General features: G+C 44.9%; 1 protein-coding gene across 1 annotated transcript; it reads left to right on the top strand.

Annotated features, from left to right (window-relative positions):
- Positions 1–12,082: 12,082 nt before the first annotated feature.
- On the top strand, positions 12,083–12,814 carry LOC139273380 (gastrula zinc finger protein XlCGF8.2DB-like). Its single transcript, XM_070890218.1, has one exon. The coding sequence runs from the start codon at positions 12,190–12,192 to the stop codon at positions 12,703–12,705; it is 516 nt and encodes a 171-aa protein (XP_070746319.1). The 5' UTR covers positions 12,083–12,189; the 3' UTR covers positions 12,706–12,814.
- Positions 12,815–21,428: the final 8,614 nt, after the last annotated feature.

Here is a 21,428-nt window from a genome sequence, read left to right as displayed (position 1 = left end):
CAGAGAAGTGTGAGGTGATGCACTTTGGGAGGGCTAATAAGGAAAGGGTATACACATTAAGCAGTCGGCTGCTTAATAGTGTAGATGAACAAAGGGACCTTGGAGTGCTTGTCCACAGATCCCTGAAAGTAGCAGGCCAGGTGGATAAGGTGGTTAAGAAAGCATACTGAATGCTTGCATTTATTGGCTAAGGCATAGAATATAAGAGCAGGGATGTTATGCTTAAATTGTATAATACTTTAGTTAGGCCACAGCTGGAGTACTGCGTGCAGTTCTGGTCGCCGTATTATAGGACGATGCGCTTGCACTAGAGAGGGTGCAGTGGAGATTTACTAGGATGTTGCCTGGAATGGAGAATCTTATTTATGAGGACAGATTGGATCGGCTGGATTTGTTCTCATTGGAACAGAGGAGGTTGAGAGGAGACCTCATTGAGGGATACAAAATATTGAGGGGCCTGGATATAGTGGATAGTAAGGGCCCGTTTCCATTGGTGGAGGGGTCTATTATGAGAGGGCATAGTTTTAAAGTGGTTAGTGGAAGGTTTAGAGGGGATTGAAGTGGGTGGGGAGCTTCTTTACGCAGAGTGTTGTGGGGATCTGGAACTCGCTGCCTGGAAGAGTGGTGGATGCAGAAACCCTCACCACTTTTAAGAGATGGCTGGATGGGCACTTAAAGTGCCGTAACCTGCATGGTTACAGACCTAGAGCTGGTCATTGGGATTAGACTGGATGACCTTTTGTTGGCCGGCGCAGATATAATGGTAAGTACTGCAGGGAATCGGATATGGCCAGGGTGGTCTCCTGGACTCATTTCGATCACCTGGATGGGTCGGAGAAGAATTTTCCCAGATTTTTTTTCCCTAAATTGGCCTGGGTTTTAATCTGGTTTTTGCCTCTCCCAGGAGATCACATGGCTTCGCTTGGTGTGGAGTGTAGAATGTCTCAGCATAAGGGGTGTCGCAGTTGTGTGAGGCAGACTGGTTGCTCTTTGCCTTTCCGTCATTGTTCATAGGTTTATATGTAACCTTTGGGGCTGCTGACCAAGGGCCGTGCGGCTCTTTATTGGCCGGTGTGGACATAATGGGCCGAAATGGCCTCCTTCTGCGCTGTAAATTTCTATGTTTCTATACTGGAGAATGACGGGTATGGAGTAGAGCTCACATTCACATAAGAAATGGACAGATACAGCATAAGACACACACCAGGAATGGAAAGAGACAGAATGAAACCCACAGGCAATTACCAGAAATTGACAGGTACAGGATAAAACCCACGCTCTCGTATCAGAAATTGACATACAGTGCAAAACCCTCATTCACATACAAGAGATGGATAGATACAGAGTCAAATCCACACTCCCATACCAGACACCCACAATATAAGAATTTAAGAAATAGGAGCAGGAGTAGGCCATACGGCCCCTCGAGCCTGCTTCGCCATTTCATCATACGCAGTCCCTCGGAATCAAGGAAGACTTGCTTCCACTCCTGAAGTGAGTCCTTTAGTTGCTGAACAGTCCAATACGAGAGCCACAGCCTCTGTCACAGGTGGGACAGACATTAGTCGAGGGAAGGGGTGGGTAGGACCGGTTTGCCACACGCTCCTTCCGCTGCCAGCACTTGACCTCATCACGCTCTCGCCGTTGAGATTCAGAGAGCTCAATGCACTCCCGGATGCACTTTCTCCACCTAGGGCGCTCTTTGGCCAGGCACTCCCAGGTGTCAGTGGTGATGTCGCACTATATCAGGGCGGCTTTGAGGGTGTTCTTGTAACGTTTCCGCTGCCCACCTTTGGCTCGTTTGCCATGAAGGAGCTCCGCATAGAGCATTTGCTTGGCATGCGAACGATGTGGCCTGCCCAGCGAAGCTGATCGAGTGTGGTCAGTGCTTCAATGCTGGAGATGTTAGCCTGGATGAGGACACTGATGTTGGTACGCCTGTCCTCCCAGGGGATTTGCAGGATCTTGCGGAGACATCTTCGCCATTTAATACGATCATGGCAGATCCGATCATGGACTCTGGTCCACTTCCCTGCAGGCTCCCCATAGCCCCTTATTCCCTTATCGGTTAAGAAACTGTCTATCTGTGTCTTAAATTTATTCAATGTCCCAGCTTCCACAGCTCTCTGACAAAGCGAATTCCACAGATTTACAACCCTGTTAGAGAAGAAATTCCTCCTCATCTCAGTTTTAAATGGGCGGCCCCTTATTCTAAGATTATTCCCCCTAGTTCTAGTCTCTCTTATCAATGGAAATATACTCTCTGCATCCACCTTGTCAAGCCCCCTTATAATAATATACGTTTTGATAAATCACCTCTCATTCTTCTGAATTCCAATGAGTAGAGGCCCAACCTCCTCAACCTTTCCTCATATGTCAAATATAGAAACATAGAAAATAGGTGCAGGAGTAGGCCATTTGGCCCTTCAAACCTGCACCACCATTCAATAAGATCATGGCTGATCATTCCCTCAGTATCCCTTTCCTGCTTTCTCTCCATACCCCTTGATCGCTTTAGTCGTAAGGGCCATATCTAACTCCCTTTTGAATATATCCGATGAACTGACATCAACAACTCTCTGCGGCAGGGAATTCCACAGGTTAACAACGATCTGAGTGAAGAAGTTTCTCCTCATCTCAATCCCAAATGGCCTACTCCTTATCCTAAGACAATGTCCCCTGGTTCTGGACTTCCCCAGCATCGGGAACATTCTTCCCGCATCTAACCTGTCGAGTCCCATCAGTATCTTATATGTTTCTATGAGATCCCCTCTCATCCTTCTCAACTCCAGTGTATAAAGACCCAGTTGATCCAGTCTCTCCTCATATGTCAGTCCAGCCATCCTGGGAATCAATCTGGTGAACCTTTGTTGTATTCCCTCAGCAGCAAGAATGTCCTTCCTCAGATTAGGAGACCAAAACTGAACACAGTATTCCAGATGAGGCCTCACCAAGGCCCTGTACAACTGCAGTAAGACCTCCCTGCTCCTATACTCAAATCCCCTAGCTAGGAAGACCAACATACCATTTGCCTTCTTCACTGCCTGCTGTACCTGCATGCCAACTTTCAATGATTGATGAACCATGACACCCAGGTCTCGTTGCACCTCCCCTTTTCCTAATCTTCCGCCATTCAGATAATATTCTGCCTTCGTGTTTTTCCCCCAAAGTGGATAACCTCACATTTATCCACAATATACTGCATCTGCCATGAATTTGTCCAATCACCTAACCTGTCCAAGTCACCCTGCAGCCTCTTAGCGTCCTCCTCACAGCTTACACCGTCACCCAGTTTAGTGTCATCTGCAAACTTGGAAATATTACACTCAATTCCTTCATCTAAATCATGAATGTATATTGTAAAGAGCTGGGGACCCAGCACTGTGCCCTGCGGCACTCCACTAGTTACTGCCTGCCATTCTGAAAAGGACCCATTTATCCCGACTCTCTGCTTCCTGTCTGCCAACCAGCTCTCTATCCACATCAGTACATTACCCCCAATATCATGTGCTTTAATTTTGCACACCAATCTCTTGTGTGGAACCTTGTCAAAAGCCTTTTGAAAGTCCAAATACACCACATCCACTGGTTCTCCCTTGTTCGCTCTCCTAGTTACATCCTCAAAAAATTCCAGAAGATTTGTCAAGCATGACTTCCCTTTCATAAATCCATGCTGACTTGGACCATTCCTGTCACTGCTTTCCAAATGCGCTGCTATTACATCTTAAATAATTGATTCCAGCATTTTCCCCACCACCGATGTCAGGCTAACCGGTCTATAATTCCCTGTTTTCTCTCCAACCCCTTTTTTAAAAAGTGGTGTTACATTAGCTACCCTCCAGTCCATAGGAACTAATCCAGGGTCGATAGACTGTTGGAAAATGATCACCAATGCATCCACTATTTCTATGGCCACTTCCTTATGTACTCTGGGATGCAGACTATCAGGCCCCGGGATTACTCGGCCTTCAATCCCATCAATTTCCCTAACACAATTTCCCTCACCTCCGGAATCAACCGAGTGAACCTTCTCTGAACTACCTCCAAAGCAACTATATCCTTTCGTAAATATGGAAACCAAAACTGCACGCAGTATTCCAGGTGTGGCCTCACCAATACCCTGTATAACTGTAGCAAGACTTTCCTGCTTTTACCCCTTTGCAATAAAGGCCAAGATTCCATTGGCCTTCCTGATCACTTGCTGTACCTGCATACTAACCTTTTGTGTTTCATGCACAAGTATCCCCAGGTCCCGCTGCACTGCAGCACTTTGCAATCTTTCTCCATTTAAATAATAACTTACTCCTTGATTTTTTTCTGCCAAAGTGCATGACCTCAGTTTCCAACATTATACTCCATCTGCCAAATTTTTGCCCATTCACTTAGCCTATCTGTGTCCTTTTGCAAATTCTGTGTGTCCTCCTCACACATTGCTTTTCCTCCCATCTTTGCAAACTTGGCTACGTTATACTCGGTCCCTTCTTCCAAGTCGTGAACATAGATTGTAAATAGTTGGGGTCCCAGCACTGATCCCTGCGGAACCGCACTAGTTACTGATTGCCAAACCGTGAATGAACCATTTATCCCGTCTCTCTGTTTTCTGTCAGTTACCCAATTCTTAATCCATGCTAATATATTTACCCCAACCCTGTGAACTTTTATCTTGTGCAAAACCCTTTTATGTGGCACCTTGTCAAATGCCTTCTATAAGTCCAAATACATCCACATCCACTTTATCCACCCTGTTCGTTACATCCTCAAAGAATTCCAGCAAATTCGTCAAACATGACTTCCCCCTCATGAATCCATGCTGACTCTGCCTGACTGAATCATGCTTTTCCAAATGTCCTGCTACTGCTTGTTTAATAATGATCTCGAACATTTTCCAAACCACAGATATTAGGCTAACTGGTCTATAATTTCCTGCTTTTTGTCTGCCTCCCTTTTCACCGAGTGTGGCTCTCGGGCCCCGGGCAACTCCAAGTGCAGCTCTCAGGCGCCGGGCAACACCAACACAGTTGAACCAACAATTTCCTATGTGGGACTGTCAAGGGAGGTGGGTTTCCTTCCTGAAGGACAGCAGTGACCCAGATGTGCTTTTGCAGCAATCCGGCAGCTTTCATGGTCACTTTTCTCTCGTGCCTGCCCCACAAATGACCAGATTCATTAAGCTCAATTTCACAACCTGCCTTTCTGTTATAGAAACATGGAAAATAGGTACAGGAGTAGGCCATTCCACCCTTCGAGCCTGCACCACCATTCAAAATGATCCTGGCTGATCATGCAACTTCAGTACCCCATTCTTGCTTTCTCTCCATACCCCTTGATCCCTTTAGCCGTAAAGGCCACATCTAACTCCCTTTTGAATATATCTAATGAACTGACCTCAACAACTTTCTGTGGTCGAGAATTCCACAGGTTTACAATTCTCTAGGTGAAGAAGTTTCTCCTCATCTCAGTCCTAAATGGCTTACTCCTTATCCTTAGACTGTGACCCCTGGTTCTGGAATTCCCCAACATCAGGAACATTCTTCCTGCATCTAATCTGTTCAATCCCATCAGAATTTTATACGTTTCTATGAGATACCCTCTCATTCTTCTAAATTCCAATGAATATAAGCCTAATCGATCCAGTCTTTCTTCATATGTCACTCCTGCCATTGCAGGAATCAGTCTGGTGAACCTTCGCTGCACTCCCTCATAAGCAAGAATGTCCTTCTTCAGATTAGGAGACCAAAACTGAACACAATATTCCAAGGCCCTGGACAACGCAGTAAAATTTCCCTGCTCCTATACTCAAATCCCCTCGCTATGAAGGCCAACATGCCATTTGCCTTCTTCACCGCCTGCTGTACCTGTATGCCAACTTTCAATAACTGATGAACCATGACACCCAGGTCTCGTTGCACCTCCCCTTTTCCTAATCTGTCACCATTCAGATAATATCTTGCCTTCCTGTTTTTGCCACCAAAGTAGATAACCTCACATTTATCCACATTATACTGCATCTGCCATGCATTTGCCCACTCACCTAACCTGTCCAAGTCACCCTGCAGCCACTTAGCATCCTCCTCACAGATCACGCTGCCACTCAGCTTAGTGTCATCTGCAAACTTGGAGATATTACATTCAATTCTTTTGTCTAAATCATTAATGTATATTGTAAATAGCTGGGGTCCCAGCACTGAAACTTGCAGGACTCCACTAGTCACTGTCTGCCATTCTGAAAAGGACCTGTTTATTCCTACTGTTTGCTTCCTATCTGCCAACCAGTTCTCTATCTACGTCAATACATTACCCCCAATACCATATGCTTTAATTTGGCACACTCGTCTCTTGTGTGGGACCTTGTCAAAAGCCTTTTGAAAGTCCAAATACACCACATCCACTGGTTCTCCCTGTCCACTCTACTAGTTACATCCTCAAAAGACCCTAGAAGATTTGTCAAGCATGATTTCCCTTTCATAAATCCATGCTGACTTGGACCAATCCTGTCACTGTTTTCCAATTGCGCTGCAATTACATCTTTAATAATTGATTCCAACATTTTCCCCACTACCGATGGCAGGCTAATCAGTCTATAATTCCCTGTTTTATCTCTCCCCGCTTTTTAAAAAAGCGGGGTTACATTAGCTACCTTCCAATGCATAGGAACTGATCCAGAGTCCATAGAATGTTGGAAAATGACCACCAAGGCATTCACTATTTCTGGGCCACTTCCTTAAGTACTCTAGGATGCAGACGATCAGGCCCTAGAGATTTATCGGCCTTCAATGCCATCAATTTCCCGAACACAATTTCCTTATTAATAAGGATTTCCTTCAGTTCCTCCTTCTCGCTGGACCCTCGGTCCCCTAGTATTTCCGGAAGGTTATTTGTGTCTTCCTTAGTGAAGACAGAACCAAATTATTTGTTCAATTGGTCTGCCATTTCGTTGTTCCCCATTATAAATTCACCTGATTCTGACTGCAAGAGACTTACATTTGTCTTCGCTAATCTTTTTTTCTTCACATATCTATAGAAGCTTTTGCAGTCAGTTTTTATGTTCCCTGCAAGCTTATTCTCATACTCTAATTTCCCCCTCCTAATTAAACCCTTGATCCTCCTCTGCTGAATTCTAAATCTCTTCCAGTCCTCAGGTTTGCTGCTTTTTCTGGCCAATTTATATGCCTCTTCCTTGGATTCAACACTTTTCCTAATTTCTCTTGTAAGTCAAGGTTGAGCCACTTCCCAGTGTTATTTTTTACCCCAGACAGGGATGTACAATTGTTGAAGTTCATCCATGTGATCTTTAAATATCTGCTATTGCCTATCCACCGTTAACCCTTTAAGTATAATTCGCCAGTCTATACTAGCCAATTCACATCTCATACCATCAAAGTTACCTTTCTTTAAGTTCAGGACCCTAGTCTCTGAATTAACTGTGTCACTCTCCACCTTAATGAAGAATTCTACCATATTATGGTCACTCTACCCCAAGGGGCCTCGCACAACAAGATTGCTAATTAAGCCTCTCTCATTACACAACATCCAGTCGAGGATGGCTAGCTCTCTGGTTGATTCTTCGACATATTGGTCAAGAAAACCATCCCTTATACACGCCAGGAAATCCTCCTCCACCGTATTGCTACCAGTTTGGTTAGCCCAATCTATATGTAGATTAAAGTCACCCATGATAACTGCTGTACCTTTATTGCACGCATTGCTAATTTGCTGTTTGATGCCATCCCCAACCTCACTACTACTGTTTAGTGGTCTGTAGACAACTCCCACTCGCATTTTCTGCCCTTTGGTGTTCCGCAGCTCTACCCATACAGATCCCACAACATCCAAGCTAATGTACTTCCTTACTATTGCGTTAATCTCCTCTTTAACCAGCAACGCTACCCCACCTCCTTTTCCTTTCTGTCTATCCTTCCTGAATATTGAATACCCCTGGATGTTGCATTCCCAGCCTTGGTCACCCTGGAGCCATGTCTCTCTAATCCCAATTCCTGTTAACATATATCTATCTGCGCAGTTAATTCATCCACCTTATTACGAATGCTCCTTGCATTGAGACACAGAGCCTTTAGGCTTGTTTTTTTAACATTTTAGAATTTTAATGGCCCTTTTTGATTTTTGCCTTTGATTTCTCTCTCACACTCACTTTTTCCTGTTTGAAATTCACTTTACAGAGTGTTAAAAGGGGAGGATTTGGAGACTTGAAGCTCAAACCAAACATCACCTCAAGATCTGACAGAGTCACTCGATACATCCGGACTGGAATATCATCAGCTTTTGACCATGGAAGCAGAAGGCACCATTCACAGCAGGGAGAAACAGTACATGTGTTCCGAGTGTGGACAAGGCTTCAACCAATCATCCAACCTGGAGAGACACAAGCGCAGTCACACTGGGGAGAAACCATTTAAATGTGGGGACTGTGGGAAACGATTCAACTATCTGTCCCAGCTGGAAACACATCGACGATTTCACACTGCGGAGAGGCCGTTCATCTGCTCCAACTGTGGGAACGGATTCATTTGGTTATCCCACCTGCTGAGACACCAGCGAGTTCACACTGGGGAGAGGCCGTTCACCTGCTCCGACTGTGGGAAGGGATTCACTCGATCATCCGACCTGCTGGCACACCAGAGAGATCACACTGGGGAGAGGCCATTCACCTGCTCTGAGTGTGGGAAGGGATTCACTCAGCCATCCAACCTGCGGACACACCAGCGACTTCACACTGGGGAGAGACCGTTTAAATGTTCTGACTGTGAGAAGAGTTTTAAAAGCATGTAGTATTGTTGATTTCTGGATTCTTTTACCTCAATCTGGTTCAGCAAAATTACCGAAACGAATATAGTTTGTGCTTTAAACAAAGCAAGCTTTTATTTAAAAAGCAAATCCCGATCGGGGACTTTATCACACAGAAGGAATGCAAGTCTGTTCGAACGCACTCACTTCCTACGGACAAAGTGACGTTACATTGTAAAGGGACGATGGTTATACATTTTCGGCAAAAGATAACAAGATAGGGCCAGAGTGACATCCCAGCTCAGCCCATCTCTTTTGATCCCTCCTTTCCTTTGTCCACTCATAAGCCGACCCAAGCATGGTCAGATTTTAAACAAAGACCTTCTGTCAATGTTTCAGGTGAATAACATGATTTAATAAGACCTTGAGGTTTTTCTGCAAGCTGTGGGTTTTGTTTCAATATGTGTTAGTGTTGTAACATTTCGCAGTCTCGAGTCTGAGATGTCATGGCTATTCCTCCATGAATTGTTTGTTAGCTTATACTGTCCCTATACAATTCCCACGTTCTCAACTTCAATGTCTCTATACATTTTTAAACATTCACAGTATCTCCTGACGCACCAGCGAGTTCACACTGGGGCGAGGTCATTCACCTGCAGAGACACCAGCGAGTTCACAAGTGACTGCAGGGGCTGGATTCTGCTGTTATTGCTGCTGTTAATCACATCCCGGACCGAACCGTGTTCATTCTAACAGTTGGGGTTAATAACTCTTGTAACGCTGATGTTAATAACTCTGTAACGGAACTGGAGTTTAATATTTAATACGGACACAAAAATTAGTGTTGCTTTCAACATATTGCTGTGGATTTTTGTCTTTGCCACCTGAGTGTTTAGCATCACCTGGCTGGAGCTGAGAAAGGACAATCTGGGGGGAGGATCGTATGGGGGAACAGAACTTCAGCCTGGACACAGTCCTTCAGGGCCACACTGAGAGGGGCAAACAACACTTTGGTCTTTCTCGTCTCTCTTCACCGACAGCAAAGTCGCTGTGCGGGTTAATTCTGATGCGTGAAGGTCCACATGATACCCACCCAAGGGTGATTAACGAGATGGGACAGGTGCTCTGTCAGCCCCTTGCCCATATCTCCAACAGCTCAATAGTCATGGATTGTTCCCTGAGATTGGAAGGCAGCCCACGTAGTTCCCATTTTCCAAATTGGGGACAAATCTGAGGCAGGGAACTAAAGGCCCATTAAATTGACTTCGATCACCAGGAAAATGCTTGAAGGGATCCTGAGAGATGCTGTTTTCGATCATGGGGAAATGGAAGGGGCCATTACAGGTCCTGAACAAGGCTTCCTCAAAACAAGGTCACGTCTTACAAACTAGCTTGAGTTAGTGAAAAAGATGTTAGGTTGGTGGATGGGGAGAATCTAGTTGACATTGTCTATCTCCAGGGTGTGAACCTCATTTTCTATGGTGGGCCTGATTCAATATCCTGGCATTTGGCATGGGCCACATTCAGCAAAAGCTATTAAAATAGGAATAAATGAAGATAAACTATATTGGAATTTACATTTAGATTTTACTTACTGCTGCTGCTCCCGATCCTGCCACCTCTTAGCTTGAGCATTGGGGAACTGACCCTGCTCAAACCATAACCACAAGGATATCGGTGTATTCTGCCTATGCCCACAAGGCTGTGTCACTGTCACACACAGATAGTGTTTCCTTGTTTCACATCTCCATACAAAGACCACCTCTTTACACATACCCTTTCTATACAATTGCAGCAGACATGAGCAAGGACCTGAGGCTTATTAAAAGACACATATTTCAATACAGCAAAGGTTACACTGGGAGAAATGTTCAGTTGGAACATAAGAAATAGGAGCAGGAGTAGAACATTTGGACCCTCGAGCCTGCTCTGCCATTTAATAAGATCATCGCTGCTCTGATCATGGACTCAGTTCCACTTCCCTGCCCGCTTCCCATGACCCTTTACTCCCTTATCACTCAAAAATCTGTCTATCTCCGCCTTAATTATATTCAAAGACCTAGCCTCCACAGCTCTCTGGGGCAGAGGATTCCATAGATTTACAACCCTCTGAGAGAAGAAATTCCTCATCTCAGTTTCACATGGGCGGCCCCTTATTCTAAGACTATGTCCCCTAGTTTTAGTTTCCCCTGAGTTGAAATGTCCTTTCTGCATCCACCTTGTCGAGCCCCCTCATTATCTTATGTGTTTCGATAAGATCACCTCTCATTCTTCTGAGCTCCAATGTGTATAAGCCCAACCTACTCAACTTATCTTCATAAGTCAGCCCCCTCATCTCCGGAATCAACGTAGTGAATCTTCTCTGAACAGCCTCCAATGCAAGTATATCCTTCCTTAAATACGGAGACCAAAATACGGTGTCCATTACAGGCAAAATGCCGAGCAAACCAGCAGGACACTGGCACTTTAACAGTGTCTCATCAGCCTACAGGCTTTTCTTAAAATCGATTTGCTGAGTGGATATAAACTTAAACCAGGTTTGCAGGCGTGATGCTCTATTCACATATTGAAGGTGGAAGAGATGCTGTGGGGTACATGCTAAGTCCAGTCGCTGAAAGTGATTAACAGACTGGGTTTTGTGTTTAGTCATCCCGGGCGTGTTACCAATACCAGCAAAATCGAAGCCCATGGAATAAGGGGACAGTGGCAGCATGGATATGAAAGTGGCTAAGTGACACAGAGTAGTGGTGAACGGTTGTTTTTCAGACTGGAGGAAGTGGTGTTCCCCAGGGGTCGGTACTGGGGCCACTGCTTTTCTTGACCTATATTAATGACTTAGGTTTGGGTGTACAGGGCACAATTTCCAAATTTGCAGACGACACAAAACTTGGAAGTATAGTGAACAGTGAGGAGGATAGTGATAGATGTTAGAAAGACATAGACAGGCTGGTGGAATGGGCGGACATGTGGCAGATGTAATTTAACGTAGAAAAGTTCAAAAGTGATACATTTTGGTGGGAAGAAAGAGGAGAGGCAATATAAACTAAAGGGTACAATTGTAAAGAGGTGCATGAACACAGAGACCCAGGAGAATATGTGCACCAATCGCTGAAGGTGGCAGCGCAGGTTGAGAAAGCAGTTACAAAGATTTACAGGATCCTAAGCTTCATGATTAGAAGTATAGAGTACAGAAATGTGGATATTATGATCAACCTGCATAAAATATTGGTTCGGCCTCAATTGGAGTATTGTGTCCAATTCTGGGCACCGCATTTTAGTAAGTATGTGAAGGCTTTGGAGAGGGTGCTGAAAAGATTTACAAGAATGATTCCAGGGATGAGGGACTTCAGTTACGTGGATAGTCTGGAGAAGCTGGGGTTGTTCTCCTCAGAACAGAGAAGATTGAGAGGAGATTTGACCGAGGTGTTCAAAAGCAGAAAGGACCTGATGACACACCAGCGAATTCACACTAGGGAGAGACCGTTCATCTGCCCAGAGTGTGCAAAGGGATTCACTAATTTATCCAACCTACTGACACACCCAATTCACACTGGGGAGAGACCGTTCACCTGCCCCGAGTGTGCAAAGGGATTCACTAATTTATCCAACCTACTGACACACCCAATTCACACTGGGGAGAGACCGTTCACCTGCCCCGAGTGTGCAAAGCGATTCACTAATTTATCCTACCTACTGACACACCCAATTCACACTGGGGAGAAACCGTTCACCTGCCCCGAGTATGCAAAGGGATTCACTAATTTATCCAGCCTACTGACACACCCAATTCACACTGGGGAGAAACCGTTCACCTGCCCCGAGTATGCAAAGGGATTCACTAATTTATCCAACCTGCTGACACACCCAATTCACACTGGGGAGAAACCGTTCACCTGCCCCGAGTATGCAAAGGGATTAACTAATTTATCCAACCTACTGACACACCAGCGAGTTCACAAGTGATTCAGGGATTGGATTCTGCTGTTACTGTTAATCATATTCAGGCTTCAACCATGTTCATTCGGGCAGTTGTGGTTTGATAAAGCTGATGTTAGTAATCCCTATAACTGGGCTGGAGTTTAATCTGTATCAATGTCAAATAAATCAGGTTTGTTTCACACACACTCAGTGTGTCGAGTCCTTAATGTCTCGACAATAAGACGAGCTGTTTGAGCTCTTTTTACAAACTGTGTGGAATCCATTTCAGAACGGAGTTCCCACAACTTTTTAAACGATGGATATACAAGATGTCCAAGTCTGACAGGAAATAAATTTCTATTATATCACAGGGTCCAGTCCAATCTTCCAGGGCAGTGAGTCCCTGTAATATTGGATTTTAACCTATGGGAAATATTCTGATAATCTGTTATTGTCACAGGGCAAAGCAGTCTGCATGTCAGTCAGACATATCCATTGTAGAAATGCCAACAATGGTATGACATGTTCCTAGTTGTTCCATCACACAACCTCCCTCCTCCATCTACCCTGCCCGGTCAAACAGCTTTTTTCTCCCATCTCCAATAGTTTTATAACTAATTTTAAAAAGTGTTCATAGAAAATGAAAAAAACACATTTTTAATGGCCCTCTGATTTTTCTCCCGAATTGCTTGTCACAGAGTCCAGCGTAATCTTTAATTCCGGGAGACTCCTGTGCAATCCTCGAGGGTCCGGTGACTGACTGGTGCTGTCTGTATTCTGGCTGTTTAGAACCATTTGTTTAAAGGCCAGCAATGAAGTTTGGAATTTAGTCAAACTCAATGGGCAATCCGATCTCCAAAGCGAAATGTCTCCTTAAAGCTGATGGTGTCAGCAGTTCTGAAGCTCATTTCTCACTGTGAGGGTGTCAGAATGAGAAGCTTTAACAACAGCCGATGTTTCACAAAGGGATTCCTCATCAGACCAAAGGACCAATGGGCTGTTTGTGTCACTGGGCTACAGGAGGCTATTTTTAACAGAAGGAAAGCTGGTTACAGCAAACAGACAGTTTAACAGCCTGTCCATGGTCCACTTTCTCTTTCATTGCTGCAGTAATTGCTCCTCTGACCTTTCCTCTCTTGACCCTCCTACACCCCTAATACACGGCCCTACACAATCTCCCTCCCCCTACATCCTCACTATGCTGGAACCCACACCAGTCTCCTCATCTGCTCCTTGTTCTCTCCATGGATCCTAAAACGACTGAACTCAGTCTGCCCCTCCTGAAGTCCACAGGCTCTAAAACTAAAGCTTGGTGTCCCTCAGTCCCGTCTCCTTGATTTATCTCCCCTTCTCTCCTCCTCTTTCCCCCTGGGTTATGTTCCATAATCTGGACCCGGGGATTTATCGGCCTTTAATCCCATCAATTTCCCTAACACAATTTCCCACCTAATAAGGATATTTTTCAGTTCCTCATTCTTACTGGACCCACTGTCCCCTAGTGCATTCGGAAGGTTATTTGTATCTTCCTTTGTGAAGACAGAACCGAAGTATTGGTTCAAATGGTCTGCCATTTCTTTGTTCCCCATTATAAATTCACCTGAATCCGACTGCAAGGAACCTACGTTTGTCTTCACTAATCTTTTTCTCTTCACATATTTATAGAAGCTTTTGCAGTCAGTTTTTATGTTCCCTGCTAGCTTCCTCTCGTACTCTATTTTCTCCTTCTGAATTAAACCCATAGGCCTTCTCTGTTGAATTCTAAATTTCTCCCAGTCCTCAGGTTTGTTGCTTTTTCTAGCCAATTTATATGCCTCTTCCTTGGTCTTAACACTATCCTTAATTTCTCTTGTTAGCCATGGTTGAGCCACCTTCCCAGTTTTATTTTTACTCCAGACAGGGATGTACAATTCAAGTTCATCCATGTGATCTTTAAATGTTTGCCATTGCGTATCCACCGTCAACCCTTTAAGTATCATTTGCCAGTCCATTCTAGCCAATTCACACCTCATACCATTGAAGCTACCCCTCCTTAAGTTCAGGACCCTAGTTTCCGAATTAACTTTGTCACTCTCCATCTTAATAAGGAATTCCACCACATTATGGTCACTCTTCACCAAAGGGCCTCGCACAACAAGATTGCTAATTAGTCCCTTCTCATTACACATCACCCAGTCTAGGATGGCCAGCTCCCTGGTTGGTTCCTCGACATATTGGTCTAGAAAACTATCCCTAATACACTCCAGGAAATCCTCCTCCACCGCAGTGCTACCAGTGAGATTAGCCAATCTATATGTAGATTAAAGTCGCCCATGATTACTGCTGTACCTTTACTGCACACATCCCTTATTTCTTGTTTGATGCTGTCTCCAAACTCACTACTCCTATTTGGTGGTCTATACACAACTCCCACGAGCGTTTTCTGCCCTTTGGAATTCCGCAGCTCCACCCATACCGATTCCACATCATCCAGGCTAATGTCCTTCCTTACAATTGCATTGATTTCCTCTTTAACCAGCAACGCCACCCCGCCTCCTTTTCCTTTCTGTCTATCCTTCCTAAATGCTGAATACCCTTGGATGTTGAGTTCCCAGCCTTGGTCACCCTGGAGCCATGTCTCCGTGATGCCAATCACGTCGTATCCGTTAACTGCTATCTGTGCAGTTAATTCATCCTCCTTATTCCGAATACTCCTCGCATTGAGGCACAGAGCCTTCAGGCTTGTCTTTTTAAACACACTTTGCCCCTTTTGAATCTTGCTGTAATATGGCCCTTTTTGCTTTGGGTTTCTCTGCCCTCCACTTTTACTATTCTCCTTTCTATCTTTTGCTTCTGCCCCCCCTTCTATTTCCCTCTGTCTTCCTGCATAGGTTCCCATTTCCCCTGCCATACTAGTTTAACTCCTCCCCAACAGCACTAGCAAACACTCTCCCGAGGACATTGGTTCCAATCCTGCCCAGGTGCAGATCGTCCAGTTTGTACTGGTCCCACCTCCCTCAGAACCAGTTCCAGTGTCCCAGGAATTTGAATCCCTCCCTTCTGCACCATTTCTGCAACATAGGCCCAAACTGCTCAGCCTTTCTTCATAAGTCAATCCCTTCACCTCAGGAATCAAACCAGTGAAACTTCTCTGAACTGTCTCCAATGCAAGTATATCCCTCCTTAAATAAGGAAATCAAACTGTATGCAGTATGCCAGGTGTGGTCTCACCAATACACTGTACAGTTGTAACAGGACTTCTCTAATTTTATACTCCATCCCCCTTGCAATAAAAGCCATCATTCCATTTGCCTTCCTGATTACTTGCTGTACCTGCATACTAACATTTTGTGTTTTACGTCCTCTACAGTCTTTACGGTGGAGGACACGAACAATATCGCAACAGTGGATAGTCAAGGGGCTATACGGGGGAGGAACTTAACACAATCACAATCACTAAGGAGGTGGTACTCAGTAAGATACTGGGACTCAAGGCAGATAAATCCCCTGGACCTGATGGCACCCTAGGGTCTTAAGAGAAGTAGCGGCAGGGATAGTGGATGCATTGGTTGTAATTTACCAAAATTCCTTGGATTTTGGGGAGGTCCCAGCGAATTGGAAATCCACAAATGTAACACGCCTATTTAAAAAAGGAGGGAGACAGAAAGTAGACTAGTTAGTCTAACTTCTGTCATTGGGAAAAAAGCTGGAGTCCATTATTAAAGAAGCAGTAGCGGGACATTTGGAAAAGCAGAATTCGGTCAGGCAGAGTCAGCATGGATTTATGAAGGGGAAGTCGTGTTTGACAAATTTGCTGGAATTCTTTGAGGATGTGATTAACAGGGTGGATAAAGGGGAACTAGTGGATGTGATGTATTTGGACTTCCAGAAGGCATTTGACAAGGTGTCACATAAAAGGTTGCTGCACAAGATAAAAGTTCACGGGGTTGGGAGTAACATATTAGCATAGACAATTGGATAACCAACAGAAAACAGAGAGTCGGGATAAATGGTTCATTGTCTGATTGGCAACCAGTAACTAGTGGGGTGCAGCAGGGATCACTGCTGGAACCCCAACTATTTACAATCTATATTAACGACTTAGAGGAAGGGACGGAGTGTAACGTAGCCAAGTTTGCTGATGATACAAAGATGCGAGGAAAAGCAATGTGTGAGGAGGACACACAAAACTTGCAAAATGACATACACAGGCTAAGTGAGTGGGCAAAAATTTGGCAGATGGAGTATAATGTTGGAAAGTGTGAGGTCATGCATTTTGGCAGAAAAAAATCAAAGAGCAAGTTATTTAAATGGAGAAAGATTGCAAAGTGCTGCAGTACAGTGGGATCTTGGGGTACTTGTGCATGAAAAACAAAAGGTTAGTATGCAGGTACAGCAAGTGATCAGGAAGGCCAATGGAATCTTGGCCTTTATTGCCAAGGAGATGGAGTATAAAAGCAGGGAAGTCTTGCTACAGTTCTGCAGGGTATTGATGAGGCCACACCTGGAATACTGCGTGCAGTTTTGGTTTCCGTATTTACGAAAGGATATACTTGCTTTGGAGGCAGCTCAGAGAAGGTTCACTCGGTTGATTCCGGAGATGAGGGGGTTGACTTATGAGGAAAGGTTGACGAGGTTGGGCCTATACACATTGGAATTCAGAAGAAAGAGAGGTGATCTTATCGAAATGTATAAGATTATGAGGGGGCTTGACAAGGTGGATGCAGAGAGGATGTTTCCACTGATAGGGGAGACTAGAAATAGGGGGCATAAACTTAGAATAAGGGGCCGCCCATTCAAAACTGGGAAGAGGAGAAATTTCTTCTCTCAGAGGGTTGTAAATCTGTGGAATTCGCTGTGTCAGAGAGCTGCAGAAGCTGGCTCATTGAATAAATTTAAAACAGAGATAGACAGCTTCTTAAACGATAAGGGAATAATGGTTATGGGGAGCGGGCAGGGAAGTGGACCCGAGTCCAATATCGGATCAGCCATGATCATATAAAATGGCAGAGCAGGCTCGAGGGGCCAAGTGGCCTACTCCTGCTCCTATGTCTTATGTTCTTATGACAGAGAGACCCCCTGGACCCACTGGTCCCTCTGTACTGCAGCATTTTATAATATCTCTCCATTTAAATAATAATTTGTGTTTTTCTTTTTCTTGCCAAAGTGGATAACCTCACACTTTCCCACATTATACACTATCTACAACATTTTTGCCCACTCTCTTAGCCTGTCAATATCCCTCTGCAGATTTGTTGTGTCCTCCTCACAACTTGCTTTCCCACCCATCTTTGGATCATCAGGAAACTGAGCTACATTACACTTAGTCCCAATAGTTGAGGTTCCGAGCACCGATCCCTGCGGCACCGCACTAGTTACTTTTGGACAACCGGAGAATGAACCATTTATCCTGACTCTCTGTCTTCTGTTAGTTAGCCCTCTCTCTATCCATAAGAACATCAGAAATAGGAGCGGGATTGGGCCATTTGGCCCATCGAGCCTGCTCCTCCATTTAATACAATCATGGCAGATCTGATCATGGACTCAGTTCCACTTCCCTGCCCGTTCCCCAGAACCCTTTACTCCCTTATCACTCAAAAATCTGTCGATCTCCGCCTTCAATTTATTCAATGACGCAGCCTCCACAGCTCGCTGAGGCAGAGAATTCCATAGATTTACAACCCTCTGAGAGAAGAAATTCCTCCTCATCACAGTTTTAAATGGGCGACCCCTTATTCTGAGACTATGTCCCCTAGTTTTAGTTTCCCCTATGAGTGGTAATATCCTTTCTGCATGCACCTTGTTGAACCCCCTCATTATCTTATGTTTCATAAGAACATAAGAAATAGAAACAGGACTAGGCCATACGCCCCTCGAGCCTGCTCTGCCATTCAATAAGATCATGGCTGATCTGATCATGGACTCAGCTCCACTTCCCCGCCCGCTCCCCATAATCCCTTATCGCTCAAGAAACTGTCTATTTCTGTCTTAAATTTATTCAATGTCCCAGCTTTCACAGCTCTCCGAGGCAGCAAATTCCACAGATTTACAACTCTCTCAGAGAAGAAATTCCTCCTCACCTCTATTTTAAATGAGCGGCCCCTTATTCTATTATCATCCCTCTAGTTCTGGTCTCCCCCATCAGTGGAAACATCCTCTCTGCATCTACATTGTCAAGCCCCCTCGTAATCTTGTACGTTTCAATAAGATCATCTCTCATTCTTCTGAACTCCAATGAGTAGAGGCCCAACCTTTCCTCATGTCAACCCCCTCATCCCCGGAATCAACCTAGTGAACCTTCTCTGAACTGCCTCCAAAGCATGTATATCCTTTCGTAAATATGGAAACCAAAACTGCACGCAGTATTCCAGGTATGGCCTCACCAATATCTTGTATAGCTGTAGCAAGACTTCTCTGCTTTATCCACCTTGCAATAAAGACCAACATTCCATTTGCCTTCCTGATCACTTGCTGTACCTGCATACTAACTTTTTGTGTTTCATGCACAAGGACCCCCAGGTCCTTCTGTACTGCAGATCTTTGCAATTTTTCTCCAGTTAATTTATTCTATTTTTTCTGCCAAAGTGGATAACCTCACATATTCCCATATTATACTCCATCTGCCAAATTTTTGCCCACTCACTTAGTCTGTCCATATCCCTTTGTAGATTGTTTGTGTCCTCCTCACAATTTACTTTCCCACCCATCTTTGTATCATCAAGAAACATGGCGACATTACACTTGATCTTCTCATCCAAGTCATTAATATAGATTGTAAATAGTTGAGGCCCCAGCACCGAACCCTGCGGCACCCCACTAGTCACTGATTGCCAAGCAGAAAATGATCCATTCACCCGACTCTCTGTTTTCTGTTAGTTAGCCAATCCTCTATCCATGCTAATATATTACCCCCAACCCCAGGAACTTTTATCTTGTGCAGTAACCTGTTATGTGGCACCTTGTCAAATGCCTTCTGGACATCCTAATATACCACATCCACTGGTTCCCCCTTATCCACCCTGCTCATCACATCCTCAAAGTACTCCAGCAAATTTGTGAAATGAGAGTTCCCTTTCATAAAACCATGCTGACTCTGCTTGATTGTATTAAGCTTTTCCAAATGTCCTGCTACTGCTTGCTTAATAACGGACTCCAGCATTTTCCTAATGACAGATGTTAGGCTAATTGGTCTATAGTTTCCTACTTTTTGTCTGCCTCCTTTTTCAAGGACAAAGCAGCCCACTTGATTGGCCCTGCATCCACCACCTTAAACATTCACTCCCTCCACCACCGGCACACCGTGGCTGCAGTGTGCACCATCTACAAGATGCACTGCAGCAACTTACCAAGGCTTCTTTGGCAGCACATCCCAGACTCGCGATCTCTACCATCGAGAAGGACAAAGGCAGCAAGCGCATGGAAACACCATCACCTGCAATTTCCTCTCCAAGTTACTCACCATCCTGACTTGGAAATATATCGGCCGTTCCTTCATAGTCGCTGGGTCACAATCCTGCAACTCACTCCCTAACAGCACTGTGGGAGCACCTTCAACACACGGACTGCAGCGGTTCAAGAAGGCGGCTCACTCTCACCTTCTCGGGTGCAATTAGGGATGGGCAATAAATGCTGGCCTCGAGAGCGCGCTCACATCTGAAGAACAAATGAAGAAAGGAATCAAATTAATCAGAATGCACCAGATTAAAGTGACAATTCAGCACTTTCTGGGGAGGTGATTGGCCCAGACACATTGGGATTGAATAGTATTTAGAAAGATCCGGATAAAGGGGCAGGGGAAAAACAGATACAAACAGAGACACAAATATAGCCACACGCATACACACAGACACACATATAAGCACAGACATATAATCACACATACACAGGTACAGATATCTCCCAAACACACACACAGCCCGTACACAGACATATATCACACACACACACAGCCCATACACAGACATATATCACACACACACACAGCCCGTACACAGACATATATCACACACACAGCCCGTACACAGGCATATATCACACACACAGCCCGTACAGACATATCACACACACAGCCTGTACACAGACATATATCACACACACAGCCTGTACAGACATATATCACACACAGCCTGTACAGACATATATCACACACACAGCCTGTACACAGACATATATCACACACACAGTCCGTACACAGACATATATCACACACACAGTCCGTACACAGACATATATCACACACACAGCCTGTACAGACATATATCACACACACAGTCCGTACACAGACATATATCACACACACAGCCTGTACAGACATATATCACACACACAGCCTGTACACAGACATATATCACACACACAGCCTTTACAGACATATATCACACACACAGTCCGTACACAGACATATATCACACACACAGTCCGTACAGACATATATCACACACACAGCCTGTACAGACATATATCACACACATAGCCTGTACACAGACATATATCACACACACAGTCCGTACACAGACATATATCACACACACAGCCTGTACACAGACATATATCACACACACAGCCCCCTCCTGATGCCAGCTTACTTGACGTCACACAGACCGCGTTGCCAGGTTACCGACGTCACAAAGCTCGCGTTGCTCGGTTACGGACGCCACACGAACTGGGGCGGTTGAAGGGCGCGCCAGGAGTCAAATCAGGAGCCACGTGACTGGGAGAAGCGCGCCTCCAGCAGTGGGAGAGGGCGGGGCGCTTTTGGAGCTGTGCCGGTCGTGGATTGGTGGGGCGAGCTG

This window comes from Pristiophorus japonicus, chromosome 9 (genome assembly GCF_044704955.1).
Source record: "Pristiophorus japonicus isolate sPriJap1 chromosome 9, sPriJap1.hap1, whole genome shotgun sequence".
Classification (NCBI taxonomy): Eukaryota; Metazoa; Chordata; class Chondrichthyes; family Pristiophoridae; genus Pristiophorus; species Pristiophorus japonicus.
This window is presented reverse-complemented; position numbering and strand designations above follow the sequence as displayed.